At 38.2% G+C, this 21,498-nt stretch overlaps 1 protein-coding gene across 2 annotated transcripts; it reads left to right on the top strand.

Annotated features, from left to right (window-relative positions):
* Positions 1-4,550: 4,550 nt before the first annotated feature.
* On the top strand, positions 4,551-21,316 carry LOC130909510 (band 3 anion exchange protein-like). 2 transcript variants are annotated; one of them, XM_057826064.1, is made up of 18 exons: positions 4,551-4,569; positions 4,809-4,857; positions 9,600-9,768; positions 9,828-9,963; positions 11,799-11,871; positions 11,937-11,979; positions 12,622-12,806; positions 13,400-13,604; positions 15,781-15,984; positions 16,050-16,198; positions 18,373-18,567; positions 18,640-18,888; positions 18,958-19,047; positions 19,312-19,478; positions 19,735-19,976; positions 20,271-20,440; positions 20,506-20,679; positions 21,078-21,316. In XM_057826064.1, exons 3-18 carry the CDS (start codon positions 9,615-9,617, stop codon positions 21,156-21,158), a joined length of 2,517 nt encoding a protein of 838 aa, XP_057682047.1. In that variant the 5' UTR covers positions 4,551-4,569; positions 4,809-4,857; positions 9,600-9,614; the 3' UTR covers positions 21,159-21,316. The 2 variants fall into 2 exon arrangements, with proteins under 2 accessions (XP_057682047.1, XP_057682049.1); XM_057826066.1 differs by lacking the exons at positions 20,506-20,679; positions 21,078-21,316 and having other exon boundaries at positions 20,222-20,369.
* Positions 21,317-21,498: the final 182 nt, after the last annotated feature.

Raw genomic sequence — 21,498 nt, forward strand, 5'->3', positions numbered from 1 at the left:
TATGTGGTGCACAATGCACATTATGGCGACGCTTTGAATCTCTTTGTACTCTGTATAATGACATAGACTTTCTATTCTGTTCTAGAATGCTTAGCCTCGACGAAACATCTTTACACAACCAGGTAGTGCTATACGGTGTGACATTATGTATTGCAAAAAATTACATAAAAATTTCTATCGACATTTTACGGGGCTATCGCCATTAATAGACCTGTTCCTGCAATGCCCATTTTGATCAGCATATGAAGCCAATTTTCGTTGACTGACTGCATTACTGATATTCCATGTGCCGAAGTAGTACAACGAATCGGCCTCAAGATGTCCCTATCAGCCAATTGGCAACTTTTACCAACCAAAAGTGAGTAACGCATGCAAGACAATTGAAAATAACGACACATTAAATCCACACACAACACAGAAAGCAAAATTCATTCCAATATACAGTGGTACATCTATGTAGTTTTGTAAACTGAAAATTCCATAAGTAGAGACGCGTTTTCCATGTAAATATCCCTAATCCGTTCCAAGCCTCCCAAACTTCAGACATAAATATATTATAAAACATAAAAATGTAGGGTAACAAATACATGTAAAACAAATATAAAATGAGATTTGTGCATAATGTAAAAAACAAAGAATAAAGAATAAAAATGAATATACGCACGTAAAATTGTCGGAACTCCACATGGCGAATGAAGAGGATGCTGGGATACACAGTACACACATACAAATACAATAGAGGCCCCTCTTATCCAATTGGATGCCAGTAAGATGCTAGGCAATAGCCAATGGCAGAGCAGCTTTAAGTATGTTACGTTCAGTAAACTCTGGGAGCTGCGAGTAGCAGCCCATATTTTATTTTTTGGCCTCTCGTATCGTGAAATTTCTTTCGCAAAAAGAGGCAATATTTTCCCGTTGAGGTGTGTCATAACCTGAAAATTCCGTTGGTAGAGGCGTTCGTAAGTAGAGGTACCACCGAATATGCAGTGGTATGAAAAAGTATCTGAACCTTTTATTACATTTCTGCGTAAAATCACCTTCAAATGTGATCTGATCTTTGTCAAAATTATATGTTTTAATGAGGATAGTATGCAAACAATGACAGAAGGGAGAAAATAAGTAAGTGAACCATCACACTTAATATTTTGGCCCCCCCCCCTTCCCGCTTTGGCAGCAATAACTTCAACCAGACACTTCCGGTAGCTGCAGATCAGTCTGGCACATCAATCAGGACTAATCTTGTCCCATTCTTCTCTACAAAACTGCTCTAGTTTAGTCAGATTCCTGGGATGTCTGGCATGAATCCCTGTCTTTAGGTCATGCCGCTGCATCTCAATGGGGTTCAAGTCTGGACTTTGACTTGGCCACTCCAGAACGTGTATTTTGTTCTTCAGAAACCATTCTGAAGTTGATTTAGTTCTGTATGATCATTGTCTTGTTGCAGGATCCATCCTCTTTTCAGCTTCAACTATCTGACAGACAGCCTCAGGTTTTCCTGCAAAGCATCCTGATAAACCTTCAAATTCATTCTTCCATTAATGATTGCAAGTTGTCCAGGCCCTGATGTAGCAAAACAGCCCCAAATCATGATGCTCCCTCCACCATGCTTCACGGTGGGGATGAGGTGTTGATGTTGGTGAGCTGTTCCATTTTTTCCTCCACACATGACGTTGTATGTTACTCCCAAACAATTCAACTTTGGTTTCATCATTCCACAAAATATTTTGCCAAAACGTCTGTGAAGAGTCCAAGTGCCTTTTTGCGAACATTAAACGAGCTAATTACAGCTTAAAAATTAATTAATCGTAATTAATCGCAATTAACCGCAATTCAAACAGTCTATAAAATATGCCATATTTTTCTGTAAATTATGTTGGAATGGAAAGATAAGACACAAGATGGATATATACATTCAACATACGGTACATAAGGACTGTATTTGTTTATTATAACAATAAATCAACAAGATGGCATTAACATTATTCACATTCTGTTAAAGCGATCCATGGATAGATAGACTTGTAGTTCTTAAAAGAAAAATGTTAGTACAAGTTATAGAAATTTTATATTAAAACCCCTCTTAATGTTTTCATTTTAATAAAATTGGTAAAATTTTCAATCAAAAAATAAACTACTAGCCTGCCATTGTTGATGTCAATAATTACTTACACAATGCTCATGGGTGCTGAAGCCTATAAAATCAGTTGCACCCAAGCACCAGCAGAGGGCGGCAAAACTCCATAAAACACAATTAACAAGTGAGCGTTTCACAGTACTGTCATTTAATCTGTCTGAGCGGGGCATCTGCGTTAATTGCGTCAAATATTTTAACGTGATTAATTAAAAAAATAATTAACGCCCGTTAACGCGATAATTTTGACAGCCCTAATGATAACCTATAAATGTTTAGGTGTATTTAGTTAACCCTTTAAGGTCTGGGCCTATTTTGTCTGATTTTGCATGCCTTTGAAGTTGCCTTTATATTTCAAAGAAAGAATTGTTTACGATGGCCTGGTTTGGTCCCTTTTTTTGTGACACCTTGAACTTCATGTCCAAACTGTTGTTTCCGTCACTGACCAATTATAAATCATCATTTTGGGCCCAAAAAGACCAAAAATTCCACAATCGTTTTGTCAAAATTTTTAATTTTGATGTCCAATTGACAACCAAACATGCGTAACGAACCGTTTTGAAACTTTGTAATATTTATTCAACATGTTAGGATGAACATTCAACCAAAAAAATTTAGAATAAATAGTCTTATATTTGACAATTCAACATAAACAACAGGTATAGCATAGGCGTTTTTTGCCTTTATACATGCTCTAGTCAAAACAGGTTATATACAGCAGACCGAACAGTGAAAAAATATATACCATCTAACACAAAAAGTGTTTAGAGGCCATCTCTTTATGAGTTTAGGTATTGCGGCCCATCACCTGATGAAAACTATGTACACACAATCAAGCTTCTTGAACACACATTTATATACACAAATTGAGAAGACTGATTGTGGGAAAAAATGTATATATATATAACATTGGGGGGAAAAAAAGTATTTTCAAAAATATTTACAATAAACAAGTTAAATCTTTTTCAGGCATGCCACTTCGAAAAGCAGTTTCGTCCTGGAATTCGAAACAGGGCGACATCACATAGCCCACACTTCCATGGGGTGTTGGTCCTCTTTCCACCCTTCCATTTTCATTTCACTTTACTTTCATTGTCACTATAAATGTACATGAAAAAAAGTCAGTATTTATGAAAATAATAAAGCATAAAATAAAAATATATAAAGCAATAAATAATATTGGAAATCTATATGTATGACAATAGAAAGAATACCATAGCTGAATATGTGCTACATCCCTAATCTTCATATAGAAAGAAGATCACCACAATTATAAATTCCTGCCTTGGATACACACAGTTCACGTACGACTTTGATCTGATATGCAGTTTATTATTATATACACAAACACACACTTATATTGCATCAAAATTAACTTTGTCTTGCAATATCAAAAGAAACTTTCAAAAGAAACTTTTTCCAGCCTAAAAAAAAAAAGTGAGTTTGCTTACCTCTGCTCGTCGATGGCGTCACCCACGTGTTCAAATACGTCACTATCTTCACTCGAGGACTCTTCCGAAGAAGACGATGATGACGAATTTGGACCATCCTCTTCCTCAAGTTGATCAAATAGCACAATTGCTTGCGCTAAATTTAGTTTTCCGTTCATTCTCAAAGTCACACAAAGTCGCTGCTCGATCCAAACGGCCGTCGGCCCGCCACCTCGCTGCTTCAGAACACTCCTCCCTCTCGTTCGGTGGAACCTCGCATGGCAGTTATATTTATTTAAAAAACGCATTTAGTGCGTCCACTGTGACTTCGAAAGGGTTCGTTTGATTTGTGGTTTTTTCATGGCGCTTCCGTTTTGAAAAAGGACAAGAAATGATGGAAATATAGACACAAACAAATGATCCATGCAGCGTTTTAATGTTTTTTTGAGAGGACAATAAAACTATAAAACTTAAATGACAATATCTCACGTTTTAATTGGTTGATTGACTTCAAATAATAACGAGAGTAAACCGCAACTTCCGCACTTTAAAATGAGACCAACCAACGGCATGTGGGTGACGTATTTAAAACGTGAGGGCGCTTCAAAGACGACGTGCGCTGAGGACGCGCCGGCGCGTCCTTCGACTCTCAAGGGTTAAAGCAGACAGTGTTTTTTCATCTGTTTGATTTTGACAAAGATCAGATCAAAATTTGAGAAATTCCAAAAGGTTCAGATTCTTTTTCATACCACTGTAGTTTAGGTTGCAGCACTACTTTTTACATTCATCATTTGTGGCTGGTCAGTTTAATGCAAATTTAAAAATAAAGTGAGTCGGGGAGTAGCTGTGATCATTGTTGTATCATTTTTCTCAAAATAGGAGATTTCTTTTTCTATATCCCAGAGTACTACAACCAGATGAATCCTCCACATTGGACCTTTAAAGCTACCTGTTGCATTTCACCACAACATGGAGGCCGCCCGAGCATCCGACGTCTTACTTTTGAAGGTGAGCAGAGTGTAATCTAAGCCTTTGTTGCCCTCTAAACACAGACATTAAATGGGATAAGACGCTGGTTGGATAATGACATAGTGTGACTCGGCACATACCGTGCAGATGTATATACTATCAATATTATGGGTGCCGCATGTCCGACTGTCAATTGGAGTGCATGCATGAGTGCCTGTGCCACCCATCGTCTCTACATATAACCTTTGATAAAGTCCCGCTTTCTTCTGGCTTCTCAGGTCAGTCGCTTGGCGCCGCTTCTGTCCTCTTGGTGGATGACTGCAGGAGGTAGGTGGCACTCAATGCTCAATTTACAACTGTTCAGTAAGCAACTACAATTTTAGGAATGGGGAAGCCGTTGAAAAAGTTTTTAAAAAAGAATCAGTGCCAGAGAAAAATGAACAAAAAAAATACATATTTATTCAGAACTTACACTGCAAAAAAAATATTGACAAGGATGTGTCTAGTTTCTAGTGAAAAATATATCACCACACTTATATTTGTTACGAATAAAAAAATAACTTGTTTGAAGAAATTCAGATCATTTTTATAGTTTTTTTTCCCTCCTATTGTCAAGCAAATAAACGATCTATTGTTGGATATTGAACATTTTTATGAATGTTAAGGTGTACATTGAGGGTGTGGCATTTGAAAACTTAAGTTTGACCAATCAAATTGAAATCAGAGGTTCCACAAACGATTATTTTGAGAATCATCAATTATTATTTTTTGGGCGATGAGTCGAATACTCGCCTCATATATAAATCATATTATTTTATGTTCTATCATAGACTTCATAAGGTATATTATGTACATATATATATATATATATATATATGAAGTCTATGTGTTCTATTTGTCTGATCATAATTGAATTGAAAATAATCATCAGTTTTCATCAAGGGTTACAGAAATCAGAAAATTACTGTTTTTTAAACAAAAATATAAGATATTTAAAAAAGAATATATACTCTTATTATCGTTTAGTTTTTTTAAAATTTGAAATATTTGAAAATAACATTGATGTATGAATAAAGACAGTGAATGTTTTAATTTTTTTTTTAAATACATAAAAACTGATTATATACAGGGTTTTTTATCTTGCATTTTTTGCAATGATTGCAGCCAGGCAGGGGCGGGACTTAGGGGGGCGCGACCGGGCCCGGGCCGCTAAGGGGCCCGAGTTGTGGGCATAAAGTGGGCGTGGTTGGGCAAGAGGAGGGTCAAAAAGAAAGGTAGGATGAGCATTGAGATGTAATACAGTGATCCCCTGCTACTTCATGCTTCAAACCCTCAGTTCATTGCGGATTTTTTTTCAATTTAAAAAAAAGAAAGAAATACAGAACAACAAGTTCTATGACATAAGTAGGGCTGCAGCTATCGATTATTTAGGTAATCGATTAATCTATCAATTAGTTGGTTCGAATAATAGAGTAATTGGATTACAAACATCTCATGCATTGCACAATACATTTTAGGATATTCAAAAGAAATAAGTCTATATGCGAATAGTAATATATAAAAAATATATAGAATCAGTAAATACTGTATATGCAAAAAAAAAAAGGCTAAATATACTTCTAAACTGAATAACGAATTCATAAACATATTAGCTCAAACATACCGTATGTTGGTCATAACATGAAGCAGCAGGAATCAGCTGTTATAGACAAATCATGACATATTCACTGTTACCACTAGAGAGTAGTGTATCCACCCAAATCAATAAAAAGAAATGCAACACTTTCAAAACAAACCATTAAAGTGTTTCTCTACTTAACCGAATCCTCAAAGCAGCAAAATCTGATTCGAAGCTTTTTTCGATTTGAATTACTCTAATTAAACGATGATAATAATAAATACTGTTGTACGTTGTTTCCAAAAAAGTCATCCTTCTTCTGTGAACAGGTGGCACAAGTATAACACCATATAGCAGCATTTCACATAACGACTTAAACTCCATCTCAAGGCACCACTGTAATATCTGCCAATATTTCGTGATGTTTGTATGTTGTCTCCCTCTAGTGGTATTTGAAAGAATCGCTGAATTAAGTATGCAGAATTTTGTAGCCTTTTTTCCGGGGGGGGGCTTTTTTTTTTGTTTGTTTTTGTTTTAATTTTCAAACACTTAATAATGCAGTAAAGGTCAGCAATAAACCACAAGTTGAATATATACTTTTTTAAAGAGTATTTTTTTGATGAATGCACACTTTAAACCTCAGTGTCCTCAGCATATAGACAGTCAACACAGACAGGCGCCACTCATATATGTGCGCAGAATGTCAATCCAATATTAATCTGCCCTTCAGTTCAACTGTGTTTTGGAAATAAATCCTGTTTTCAGATACAACTCGCGTGGAACGCGCCGTACAACACCTCATTTACATCACAGCGGCGCAAAAATGATTTTGTTGAATTCATCACAAATGATATGAATTGACATCAATGTGGCCAATGTAAAAAAAAAAAAAGATACATATTGGAATATTTCAATTAAATTAGTCAAGAAATACCCCAAACAGGAATTTACCTCCATTTTAAATGTCACATTTCATTCACTCCATCACAGATTGCCCAAAAGATGAACTCACAAACTTCCAGCACACGACACTATTGACAGTCCAAACATGCTCATAGTGTTCTTTCGCTGTCCCAAAACCCGGTGCCAGTATGTTGAACCTTTAGACACAGGAAATCTATGAATGATCATATTTCAGTGCCATTGACGACGCTAGACGTCCAATCCATTTCTACTGTCAAAAAGGTTTAGAAGAATAGTGCCGTCCATCGATGCTGATAAGTAATGCAAAAAAAACAAAAGGTAAGCAAGATATTTTGTAGTGATAAAAATCTTTTTTTCCCATGAAGTGCAATAAATTTGTCACATTTTTAAAAGTTGAAAAATGTCCCCAATTGTTGTTAATTTGAAAGGTTTTAAATACAGTGATCCCTTGCTACATCGCGCCCTCAGTCCATCGCAGATTTTTTTTTCGATTAAAAAAAAAAAAAAGATGAGTTGTCCCGATCAGATCACGTAGCCGCCCTCTCCCTACTGCTTTTCTTGGTCTGGCAGTGCACTGGAGTTGCTTATTAAATTTACTATGATTGACAGATGTTAAGGTTTGATCATGCCAGAGATGCTTGGAACCCGAAACTTCAAAGCACCGTATGCGTTAATCATTGTTTAGCTTGTTAAACAGTTGCCGTAGCAACTCATTGAGTGTAAGTGACCAGCTTGAGCAGATTTGAGTGGACTCACTCATTGAAGCATTTAATAAAGACAAGCATTTTTCTATTTTATTCTTGTTTGAAAATAATTTGGTGGGACAGTAGCATGTTTAAATCCTATCATAATAATTATATTTGAAGTGCTTAAAAACCGTTATTAAAATATGTATATACTAGTAGGTAAAACTTTTTTTTTTTTTTTTTTTTACTTTGGGGTGAAAAAAGTGAAAAAACATGTCCCATATGTTTCTCTTTCCAAATTCTAAATCTGAATAAATATATTGAACACACACAAAAAAAAAAAAAGCTTTTTTTTTTTATTTTTGTGGGGCGGTTGGGCGCTACTTCGCAGTTCTTCACTTATCGCATTGGGTTCAGCCACGAAAAATGAGGGATTTTATTTATTTATTTATTTATTTTAAACTTAATAGTTAGAAATCTGAAAATAATCATTTAATCACTGCTAGCCCTCTCAGTTCTAATGGATTGGACGTCTATTGCCATCAATGGCAGCCTGTAAGGAGTTTATTATAAAAAAATGACAGAAAAGTTTTTTTTTTCCTAAAACTAGTTTACCAGACAAAATTCCGTAATTGTCATTCAATTTTAAAATAGTAAAAAATATTTTAAACTTTTTTTTTTAAACAAATATTTTGAAATTTTGTTAGATTGTTGTATTTTTCTTAGATAGTAATCACCAAATAATCATTTGATCACTGCTAGCCCTCCCAATTTTGACTGGTTTGGATGTCTGTGGCTGTCAATGGCAGCCAATGAGTTGTTTAGAAACAGTCAATAAATAAATGTTTTTGTCTGTTTTTTAATTTTGTTAAAGACAGTGTTGTTTTTTCCAGCCCTTTTAATTTCCGTCTTAGTCTTAATCTTTTGGACAATAATACTTATTAATATTAGTAATATTTTAGTAATCTCCAAATGTGTTTTTCTTGGTCTAGTTTTTGTTGACAAAAACCCAAGACTAATTTTGTCTAGTTTTAGTCGACGTTTACTAAAATATTTTCGTCTGTAAATTTTTTTTAAAATTACTCCAACATTAAATAAATAAAGAGTCTAAACTATTTTGAATTAACATTGACAGACGAGCACATATTGTAGCGTCTACGAGGACAACGCAAATTTGGTGATAATACACACTCAGCAAGAAAACATTATTTTTAATTAATTATACCAACCTGGACGCCACAAACTATGTAAAATAAATAAATAAATAAGTTGTCCGAGAGTTTAAGAGGTCGTTCGCCGTTAGCATTAGCCTAATGCTAACGTGAATGCTATGGTAACGCTACGAGTTACATTTAGTGTGTAATGATCAGACAGCACAGACCTTAAAGGCTAAAGCAACACTGCATATACTCTCGGGCCAACAATAAGAAAACAAATCTTACCTGTGTTCAAGCCTGCAAGCCTACACATATAAATGTCACACATGGTGAACATGTGATGGAAACTATACTATATCTCGTTATGTTTTAGGTTCACAAAACACGTTTTTAGCTTGTTACCGTCTCATCATCGTCAAGAAAAAAGTGTTCGTTGACGAAATATTTTCGTTATCGTCATCGTTGATGAAAACAATACTGGTTAAAGAGATATTTTGTTGTTGTAAAAATCTTTTTTCATGTAGTACAAAATTTTGTCACATTTTTACAACTACAAAAATGTGCCCAAATGTCATTAAATTTAAAAAACAAAAAAAGCTTTTGAGTTTTGTACATTTTTACACATAAATCGTTTGAAATCTTGTAAAATGAGCTTGTTTTCCTTTTATTTTTCTTATTTCTCAGTCGTAGTCGGGAAAGATGACGAAGGACGATCAGACCTACTGGCAGGAGACGGGGCGATGGGCAGCCTACGAGGAGAGCTTGGACCCACAGTCCGGCGTGTGGGCGTCCTCGCACGTCTCCTACCTCACCTTCAAGAGTCTTCTCCAGCTCCGACGCTCCATCAACACAGGTCGCTACCCAACACAGTCTCCAAAAAGTTCGTCGACCGCAATGATTATTTGCCTTTAGGCGTGACTCTTTTTGACTGCGTGGAGAAAACCTTGTCCGGCATCGCCGAGAAGATGGTCAACGAGATGGTCAAACAGAAGACGATCAGACCCGGAGACCAGGAAGGCGTAATCAAATGTCTGCTGCACAACCGCAGGTAGAACTCCGAAACCATAGGCGGAGTTTGACTTTTGTGGCAGGGGGGGCAAAAATGTTGATGTCCTCAAAACGCAGTGTTAGCAATAAAATTAACTTAAAAGATATATGCTCGGATAGTAGCTTAGCCCCTGCTCGTACATACAGGCATCCCAGCTGTGTGCGTGTGTAAGCGAGCATGTTTTACCTCTCTTACCTAGTGGAGAACGAGACGCCACATCCGTTTTGACTGAATATTCCAGCCAGAAACATTTAGAATAATACGTTGAAAATTTGCATTTTTTCCCCATCATTTTTTGGGGTTAACGTCTTTAGTGGAGCAAACTAAAACTCCGCTCACCATTTTAACGGTGCTCTCTGGCGTTTCATGGTCCATATCTTCAATCCTTGGTTCTCTCTCAGTAGTTGTTGTCGCTTTTGAGAGCTTAGGTTAGAAAAAAATTACGGACAGTGCCCTCCATAATTATTGGCACCCCTGAAAAAGATGTGTTTTTTAGCTTCTAATATATATATTTTTTTAATTCAAATAATATGGGACCTTAATGGAAAAAAAGAGAAAAATCCAACCTTCAATACATGTGCATTCTATCAGTGGGGAAAAAATCCCTCATAAAGAAAAAATTATTTGACATCAAATAATGTGTGTCACAATTATTAGCACCCCTGGTGTTAATACTTTGTACCACCCCTTTTGCCAACAAAACAAGGTCTGGGGACTGAGATGGCCATGGGAGGAGCTTGATTTTGTGTCTGGTGAACCATTTCTGTGTCGATTTGACCATATGTTTAGGGTCATTGTCTTGCTGAAAGACCCAGTGACGACCCATCTTCAGCTTTCGGGCTGAGGGCAACAGATTTTGATTTAAAATGTCCTGGTATTTCAAAGCATTCATGATGCCATGCACCGTAACAAGGTTCCCAGGGCCTTTGGAAGCGAAACAGCCCCACAGCATCACTGAGCCACCCCCATACTTCACAGTGGGTATGAGGTGCTTTTCAGCATGCGCATCTTTCATGGCACGCCAGACCCACTTAGAGTGTTTGTTGCCAAAAAGCTCCATCTTGGTCTCATCTGACCAAAGCACACGGTCCCAGTTGAAGCCTGGGACCGTGTGTATTTTTGTGTGAGACACAAAATCAAAAAAATCAAGCTCCTCCCATGGCCATCTCAGTCCCCAGACCTTGTTTTGTTGGCAAAAGGGGGTTGTACAAAGTATTAACACCAGGGGTGCTAATAATTGTGACACACATTATTTGATGTCAAATAATTTTTGCTTTATGTGGGCTTTTTTCCCCACTGAATGAATGCACTTGTATTGAAGGTTCAATTTTTCTCTTTTTTTCCATTAAGGTCCCATATTATTTGAATTGAAAAATATATATATTAGAAGCTAAAAGGCACATCTTTTTCAGGGGTGCCAATTATTATGGAGGGCACTGTATATCCATCTTGCCTGTTCTGTACTTAGGTGTTTTTTTGGGGGCAAAGCAAAGCAAATGACCGTCTCTAAGGCGCTAGTCACATGACCTGTTTGAAAAATAATTTTGATCCATTATGAATTTTTTTTTAGTTCATTTCATTCATTTTTGTTATTTGTTTTATTGCTTTACAACTTTTATAGACAACATTTTACCGGCAAAGTCTTAATTTTAAATTCATATACTGTACTGTATTGGAAAGTCAATTATATGTAATGACATTTTAGGCCACCGGGGGGGGGATCTCCGCGTATGCAGAAAAAGAGTTTCAGTCAAATGACTTTTTTTTCCACTTTAATCCATAAAACCATGGGCAGGTTAGGTTCCTCAGATTCATCTTCCATTTCATCCCTCTAGTCAAGAAACTGATCCAGAAAGTCAAGCCTTGACTGATGTGGCGGACCTCCAAAGGTTTTCAGTCAAAGAAAGGGTAAGGTCTGCCTTTTAGTGACTCTAACGTTGGGATTTGGGTTGAAATGTTTCTGATTTGTGCAGAGAGAAGAAACTGACCGTGTGGAGGCCTCCATGGTGTTAGTAGGTAGGTTCGCTGCCATTTTGTAGCACATTATTAGCAATTAAAGGCTAGGTGTCTTGGCATTTTTATGGTATATATATATATATTTTTTTTTTTAATGTCTCAAATGTTTCAAAATTTCAATTAAAAATGAATTAACAAAGGGAATATTAACCATTACCCTGTCATTTGCTTTATTTTAAAATGTAAATCAATTAAAAACTAAAATGGAAAATGTACTAAAAAACGCAAATTGAGAATATTTACTGTAATTTCCTTTTTTTCATTGAAAGAAAATCTTAAAGAAGATTATACTGTTTTTCTCCTCCGTCACTGATCATGCTCTTTAACTTTTACTGTGTGGAACATGCTAACAATGAACACAGTAATGCTTTCGCTAGCTAGCATTGACAGCCAAGGAGTAAACCGTAGCATTCAAAGAACCAACTATTCTTGTTTCACAGTGGAAAATCATCATCCCAATACAATTGGATTCAACCTTAATTGTCGTCAATGGCAGCCAATGAGTTAAAAATAATTACACATATATATATTTTTTTTTCAACATCAAGACTGAATCATAGACACATTAATACTTACATTTATGAAATCTATGATTACATGTTTTAAGTGGATAACTTACCATCCAAATGATGTTTACTTTAGGCGCTTTAGACTTCCTGGAAAAGCCAGCGGTGGCGTTTGTACGTCTGAAAGAAGCGGCGCCGCTCGACTCTGCCTTGGAGGCGCCGGAGCCAATACGCTTCGTCTTCGTGTTGATCGGGCCCAGCAACGCCGATACCGATTTTCATCAGACTGGGCGAGCCATGGCGGCGCTCATGGCTGATAAAGTAAGTCGATAACTGTAGTATTCCCGACACAAAAAAGCAGTGACGGTGGAAGTAGGGTGCTGAGGGTGCTGCAGCACCCCCTGGTGTTGGGGAGAACAAAAGTGTTTTGGTTGATTGTTTTTGTTTTGTTTTTTAAAAAATAAATCAATAAATTAAACATATTTTAAGAATAGCGCATTTACTGTAACTTTGGGGGAACAAATATGTTTTTTTTTGTTTTTTGTTTTTTTTTTGTTTTTTTTTGTTTACTAATAACATCATCACCTGACACCTTGCTTGCTACCAGGCACGTTGAATAAGGCGCAATAGGAACAGAAAAGTTAACTACTGACTGAGGAGGCATTAACATTGTACACACACTGTAGGTGAAGTGGAATGCTGTCTTTGTCGTAGCCTTGTAGTAGTACATAAACTATCCAGCATGCGTGTGTACTGTGTACTGCTATTGTGCATGCCTTGTATGGAGGAAAAGCACAAGCATGACAAATTTGGACCGAAACGGCTGTTTTTGGATGGGGAAAAAACAAAATAAGATCCTCAGCACCCCTTGCTATGAATGACTTCCAGCGTCCCTGTCGCCGTCTATCTGCCAGGTGTTCAACCAGGCGGCGTGTAAAGCCAAAAGCCTTCGTAACTTGACCGACGCTGTCAGCGACTTTATGGAATGCAGCATCGTCATCCCGCCCACGGAGATTCAAAACGAAGCCATGCTAGGTTCCATCATCAGCTTTCAGAAGAAGTTGCTGAAGGATAGAATTCACTCTTCGGAATCTGTGCTGGAAGTCAAGCCTAGTCAGGGTAAGACATTATGTATACAGTAATTTTCGGAGTATAAGGCGCACCTGACTGAAACACGCCACCCACCAAATTTGACACAAAAACGTCAAAAGATATCAACCGGTAACACTTTATTTCACAACGGCATAATAAGACTGTCATAAGACCAAATGAACCACCATGAAGCTTTGAACCAATTGGCTTCAAAGCTTAATAACTTCAAGAATCTTCATTTGGCGATCACTGCTTCCTTGGGGGAGACAGTCAACCGCTGCTGCCACCTGCTGTCAACACTGTCGTCGTCCAACATGCCTCCTAGCATGCATTGCAGCGTTACAGATGTAAATAACAATCAAAATTCATGTTCTTTGCAAAATGTTCTTTCCAGTTGCTGTTCCAGTTGTTTCATTAATTGTTAGCTATGGTATTAAGTAACACACTTATAATTATGACATGACACTGCCATGAGCATTAATGAATGCTAATGACCGTTATTTTGTGTCCGGCAAATGATCTCACTTTTGAATGGATGTAAAGGATCCGAGCTGAACATAAATTAAGTAAGTGACATAATTTGCCAGATGACACTTCATGACATCTGTCATAAGCATCCGTTAATGCCCATGATAGTGTCATGATAGAATCATAACAGTCTTATGGCAGTTTTATGACGCCGCTGTCAAATAAACTATTGCCTATTAACCCAACTAAATAAACAAATAAGCCGCAGGATTCAAAATGAGGGAAATAGTAACATCTTATAGTCTGAAAATTATGGTATATTATACATAGATATTGTAGATATTCATAAGAATACAACATATGATGGACTTTTCTTCACTGAGTATTTTTCAATGATGCCCGTTTCTTCTGAAAAACAAACAAACAACACCTCAATTGTAGCTTTGCAGTTCAGTCCAATTTTTGTTATGTTTTTTTTAAGTTAAAATACAAATTTAGACCTCCGCCTAAGCAGCCAAATTCAATTTGACTTTGTGACCGATGACTTCATTACCCCAAAATTTAATCAGCTGTTCCGTTTGATATTACAAGCATATCCTTCAAATTTGATAATATTCCCTTTCTTCGTTCTTGAACACAAACTTGGCAACAGAGAGACATACCTAACCGAATACATAACTTCTAATAAAATAAGAATAAAAAAATCGAAGATTACGTAAATATTAGATAATATTTACTGTTTGAAAGTTTTTCCATTTCCAAGTTTTTTCATTCATAATAAAGCAACACGAGGTAACTTTTCAGTTTTGGTTGATTTTAGCGACGCAGGTGGACAAAAGCGGTAGTTTTTTGCCTTAATCAAGACTGCGTTTCCCATGAGGACCAGCGCACACAGGGCCGGCCCAGCCTATACGCAGACTATGCAGCTGCTTAGGGCCCCTGACCACTAGGGGGGCCCCAATCTGGCAATTGTTTAATTTAAATTCTATTTTGTTTACTACAGTTTGCTTTATTTGACTTTTGTGAGTTTTGATACTTGATTACAAGCTTAAAAAAAATAAAAGTTCTTCCTTAACTTCTTTCCTCTTTTAGAAAAAGGTTTGGCGCCATCTACTGTAAGTACTGACAATCATTTGGGTGAGAAGTTTGAAGTATGCAGTGCAACAAAATCTGATTAATATACAAAATATGGACGTATGGGTTGGATTGCATGTATGGGTTTCACAGTACACTGTGACGAAATGGTGGGCCAAAATTATGGGCCCCTTTGCATTATTTTGCTTAGGGCCCCCAAATGGCCTGGGCCGGCCCTGAGCGCACAGTGTTGTAAAATCCAGATTTCCCGGTGGCCGGCAGATGGATTAAATGTCATTTCTGTTTCCACTTGCTGTGTGAAGGATAAATAGTAATGAGGTAATGAATCCAGTTGTTCCTAATTAATAGCATATGAGGATGTTGACAATGAGAAACGTTTGATTTTGAACTGTATTCCCCAACTGGCCCTCCAACAGCCCCACGGGGTCACGCTTGCGAGTGAAAGCCAGTCGGGAATCAGTAGTGGAAGCTGTCAATAGCAGTAAATGAGTTAAAAATGTAAATAAATTAAAAACAAACATGGAAAATGAATACAAATAATAAAACGTGAATGGAGAACATAGCCCTCCAAAGAAAACTGATGTGGCCTTGACTTTGACACGCCCAATTAGGATGAATCTAACAAAGCTCTTGTTCTCAGTTACCTTCTCTAGCGCAGCCCCCCCTGAAGACCCCCTCGCCCGGACAGGTCGCCCATTTGGTGGGATGATCCGAGACATCCGAAGACGATACCAGTACTACAAGAGCGACATTACCGACGCTCTCAATGCTCAGGTCCTCGCCGCAATTATCTTCATCTACTTTGCAGCTCTCTCACCCGCCATCACCTTCGGGGGCCTCCTAGGTCTGTACGCCACGCCGGTACGAAGTCGTACAAATGTTACGGAACTGTTAAATCGACTCTTTTAGCGGACAAAGTGGAGAACATGATGGGCGTGCCGGAGCTTCTCATCTCCACTAGCATTCAGGGGATTATCTTCTGCATTGTCGCAGCCCAGCCCGTTCTTGTTATCGGCTTCTCTGGGCCTCTTTTGGTCTTTGAGGAGGCCTTCTATGCTGTGAGTAAAATCAATTACCCGTATTGGCCCGAATATAAGATGGCCCTGATTATAAGACGGCCCCCTCTTTTTCAAGACTCAAGTTTGAAAAATGACTTTTTGAACACCAAATTAATTTTTATACAGAAAATAATTTCAGTACATCTGAAACAAATGATTATAACAATATATTTGAGAGAAAAAGCATGTTATTTTGCCTCATTCAAATCTTAATATCGGAACATTTAAATATGTAAACTAAAGTGCAATCACATTCGTAAATGAATGGCTTCTGGTTTTTGAAATGTAAATAAACCAGTCTATTGTGATAAAACAACAAAATTGCAATAACTGCATTAACCATCAAAGTGAAGTCCAACTGTAACTGTAGTCTTGAAACAAATCTGAATAAGGAAAAACATTGCAATAAAACAATGAAACTGGTTAAAATAAAAAGAGTAGCTGAGATCTGTCATGACAGAACATCGCTTCAATGATATGTGGCGCCATCTAGCGTCATGAATGGGCATAATGTCTAGACCGCGAATATAAGACGAACTCCACTTTTTCAGTCTTATTTCAATGCAAAAAACATTGTCTTATATTCGGGCCAATACGGTATTTACGTTTTTAAAATGTGAAAATTATTAAATTAATCAAACATTAGATAAAAATTATGAGAACAGAACTAGTGTTCACGCTTTAGACGCCATTAACCACGCGAGTCGTCCAATCCATTTGAATGTCAAGTGCCATCAATGGCAACCAATGGAGTTCATTTTGGCCCTGATGTCGATACTTTCGACACGGTTGATCACAACATACTACTCAGAAGATTGGAACAGTGGGTAGGGCTTACTGACATGATTCTTCAGTGGTTCACATCCTATTTACATTATAGGGATTTCTTTGTGTCAATCGGAAACCATCAGTCAGAACGAACCAAATTCACGTGTGGAGTCCCTCAAGGGTCAATTCTTGGACCACTCTTATTTAACATCTATATGCTTCCCTTAGCTCAGATAATGGAACAGTATGACATCTCCTATCACGCCTATGCAGATGACACACAACTGTACATTTCTGTGTCCCCACATGATTATAGTCCCTCAGTCTCCCTGAATAAATGCATTTATCAAATCAATGAATGGATGTGCCAGCATTTTCTCCAATTAAATGTGGAGAAGACAGAGGTGATCATTTTTGGGCCAAAAAAGGAAAGGTCAAAGATAAGCAGGCAACTTAGCACAATGTCACTTACAGCTACAAATCAAGTCAGAAACCTTGGCGTTATTATTGACTCAGACCTAAAATTTGATAGCCATCTAAAGTCCGTCACTAAATCTGCTTATTACCAACTAAAAAATATAACCAGAATTAAGGGGCTTCTGACTCAACAAGACATGGAAAAACTTATGCATGCATTCATTTTCAGCAGATTGGACTATTGCAACGGTATATTTACGGGTCTTGATAAAAAATCAGTCAGGAAGCTGCAGCTAGTACAGAATGCTGCAGCCAGAGTCCTCACAAATACAAGGAAGCTGGACCACATTACACCGGTTTTGAAATCGCTACACTGGCTTCCAGTGAGTCAAAGGATAGACTAAAATACTACTGCTCGTCTACAAAACACTTAATGGCCTTGGACCAAAATACATGCTTGATTTGTTAGATTCCTATGAGACATCTAGACCCCTAAGGTCGTCTGGAACCGGTCTCCTGCATGTTCCAAGAACAAGAACCAAGCAGGGTGAGGCAGCATTTAGTTATTATGCTCCTCACCTCTGGAACAAGTTACCTGAACGTCTGAAGTATGCTCAAACTGTTAGCTCTTTTAAATCAGGGCTAAAAACGCTTTTGTTTAGCACTGCATATCCATAACTGTCTATATATTTCAATCTACTTGCTTTCTGTTCCTCTTGTGCTTATCTCCATTGCTGATTTCAATTATTATTATTAGTAGTAGTTTTTGTTTTATTTTTATTTATTTGTTTTTATTCTATTCGTGATTAAATGCGATTTTTATGTATAATTTTATTTCCGATTTTGATTGTCTTGGTTTTTACGTTGTATTGATTTAAATGTGATTTTTATGATCTTCATGTGATGTAAAGCACTTTGAATTGCCTTGTGTCGAATTGTGCTATATAAATAAATTTGCCTTGCCTTGAAACGACTCATTCTCGCGCCAGTTCTGCAAGTCTCAGGAGATCGAATACATCGTCGGTCGAGTGTGGGTGGGCGTGTGGCTTGTGGTCATCGTGGTGCTCATCGTGGCGTGCGAGGGAAGCTTCCTGGTGCGCTTCATCTCCCGCTTCACTCAGGAAATCTTTTCCATCCTCATCTCCATCATTTTCATCTACGAAACCTTCGCCAAACTGGCCAGGGTGATCGCCCGTCGCTCATAACTCCATCCACAGAAACTTCTCCGGACTGCAACGATTCTCGCACCTCTCCAGATCTTCAAGGCGCATCCGCTGATTCTGAATTACGAGCATCTGAACGCATCTCTGGAAAACCCCTGGTATCCGAAAGTGGAAGAAACAGTCATCTTTAATAACGCCACCGGAAACGCCACAGTTGTCATCAACACCTCATGGCCGTCTTACCCAAACACGGCTCTGCTCTCCATGTGCCTCATGCTCGGCTGTTTTTTCATCGCCTACTTCCTGCGCCAATTCAAGAACGGAACCTTTTTGCCCGGAAAGGTAGGTCGTCATTTGCAATCTACAAAGATATGTTGGATTCATTGTTTTTTTTTTTTTTTGTTCTTATAGGTCAGACGGTTGTTGGGTGACTTTGGTGTGCCCATTGCCATTTTCCTCATGATTGTGGTGGACTACAGTATTGGGGATACCTACACTCAGGTTAGTGTGATCTCTGGTTGAATGACAGTTCAAAAATGTTGTGTTGCTGTTATTAATATGCTTTAACAGTGGTGCTTTAACAGAAGAGTCTAAATAGTTTGTGCGAAGGAACTGTGTTTTTTATTTTGAAGGCTTGATTGTTTGCCGAGCATGCTGGGAGGCTTGTTATATCGAGTACTAATACTTGATGATGTCATTATGCCGAGCAATTTTGATAAAAATAATAATACAATTTGATGGGAAAAAAATGAACTGTATGTATAGAAACTGGTGGTCCCGAAAGGTCTGATGGTGTCGAATCCCGCCAAGAGAGGTTGGCTCATCAACCCGTTTGGCGAGCACACCCCCTTCCCTGTGTGGATGATGTTTGCGTCCTGTGTACCGGCCTTGCTCGTCTTCATCCTCATCTTCTTGGAATCCCAAATCACAACGTAGGTCCTATCACAGCTCCCCGTCCGATCGTCTCTTAAAGGGGCCGTGCTTAGTCACGGACATTCCAATACACAATGAATAGGTTGCCGCTGAACCCTTCACACTGGGCTGCCGTTAGTTTGAAACGGCCATAAAATTTTAAAAAACATGTCTTTTGCACGGCGTGGCGGCTTTTATTTTGGTGTGGCGGTGCGCCACAATATTTAATATGTAGTGGAAACCCTGCTCTAACAACATATTCCCACCACTCGCCAGCTTGATCGTGAGCAAACCCGAACGGAAGATGGCTAAAGGCTCGGGCTTCCACTTTGACCTTCTGATCCTGGTGGGCATGGGCGGGATTAGCGCCATCTTCGGCGTGCCGTGGCTCAGCGCTGCCACGGTGCGTTCCGTCACGCACGCCAACGCTCTCACCGTCATGAGCAAAGGAACCAAACCCGTGATTGAGAAAGTGCTGGAGCAGAGGGTTAGCGGGATCGTCGTGGCATTCTTAGTTGGTAAGAAACTTGACTCGCTTGAGCTAGGAGGGTCCGAGACTCGAGACTCGACTTGACTCAACTTGCCTTGTGAGACAATGACTCAAGACTTTACAAGCTGACTCGAAAAACTTGGATCGTTGATTGGTTCTCACCTGCCAGTGATCCACTCGGTCGTACTGGTGGCTCTTGCTACACTCTCACAGAATTCCATGGCAATCAACTGAGTGCAGACTGAGACAATTGTGCAATTGTCTGTTTTTTAGGCGCTCAACCCTATTGAAACCAGGTTTTGCCATCTCACTATGTTTGAAGGTGTGTCCATTCTAATGGAACCCATCCTGAAGCTAATCCCCATGGCGGCCTTGTTTGGGATCTTCCTTTACATGGGTGTCACTTCACTTAACGGCATCCAACTCTGGGATCGAATGCTACTTCTTCTCATCCCCAAAAAATACCACCCCAACGAACCGTACGCCACCAAAGTAAGAGTCGCTCGTTGCAGGCGTTACCGCCGCGCCGGGTTTTTCATGTTTCGCTTTGATGGCAGGTGAGCACGGCGAGGATGCATTGGTTCACCGTGATCCAGATCGTGTGTTTGGCTCTCCTGTGGATTATCAAATCCAGCCCGGCGTCGCTCGCTCTTCCGTTCGTGCTCATCCTGACCATTCCTTTACGCATGCTCATGACTGGGCGTCTCTTCACGGAGCTGGAGATGAAATGTGTAAGTCATTGCTGTCACCTGATTGGACGGGACGTCTATTGTCGTCAATTACACAGAAAAGTTACTATTGACTGCTATGGATGTTTAAAAATAAATAAATTAAATAAATAAATAAACAAAAATGTTAAATGTAAATACATTTTAAATATGCAAAAAATTTTAATAATTTTGTATTTTTAATTTAATGACATTATTGTTATTGTAAAAATGTGAAAGATTTTTATATAGAAAAAAAAAATCAAAACTGCAAAATATAATCTCCTGAGCTAATTTGTAGGTAGATAATCAATTATATTAATTATTTAAAATGTCTATCATTTTTAGCTTTGAATCATTAATTGATGTCTCCTTTAAGTGATTTACTCCAATTTGAAACTTTTACTTTTCCTATTTTTTAGTTGGATGCCGACGACGCTAAAGTGACATTTGAGGAGGAACCAGGACAGGATGTCTATTGGGAAACTCAGATGCCATTGTAGGCATTGAAAATGGCCACTTTTTAATAAAAACATTGAATTGCTCAAATTAAAATTTGCAAGTGATTGTATTTCCATTCAAAATTGGGTACATGTGATTTCATACTGTTGAATATTTCCATGTGACAAATCAAATTTGTCTTTTTTTTTGCTGCCTTTTCTGACTCCATGAAAAGACATTAAATGTTTTACTGAAAGTCAATAAAACGCTGAAATTTGTCAAAATGTGCTGTTATGGATTGTTTTTTTCCCCTTTAACTTGAACATAAATGTTCTTAACTCATTGGCTGTCATTGTCGGTGATCAACATCCTGTCCATTTTGACTGGCAGGGTTGGCACATG

Source organism: Corythoichthys intestinalis, chromosome 21 (genome assembly GCF_030265065.1).
Source record: "Corythoichthys intestinalis isolate RoL2023-P3 chromosome 21, ASM3026506v1, whole genome shotgun sequence".
Lineage (NCBI taxonomy): Eukaryota > Metazoa > Chordata > Actinopteri > Syngnathiformes > Syngnathidae > Corythoichthys > Corythoichthys intestinalis.

What these genes read in the sequence shown, in the direction of transcription:
- LOC130909510 (XM_057826064.1), top strand. Translation starts at nt 9,615, where the DNA reads ATGACGAAGGACGATCAGACCTACTGGCAGGAGACGGGGCGATGGGCA. An exon ending in CACCTTCGGGGGCCTCCTAG is followed by an intron (nt 15,985 to 16,049) that starts GTCTGTACGCCA and finishes CGACTCTTTTAG; the next exon opens with CGGACAAAGTGGAGAACATG. An exon ending in CCTTCGCCAAACTGGCCAGG is followed by an intron (nt 18,568 to 18,639) that starts GTGATCGCCCGT and finishes GCACCTCTCCAG; the next exon opens with ATCTTCAAGGCGCATCCGCT.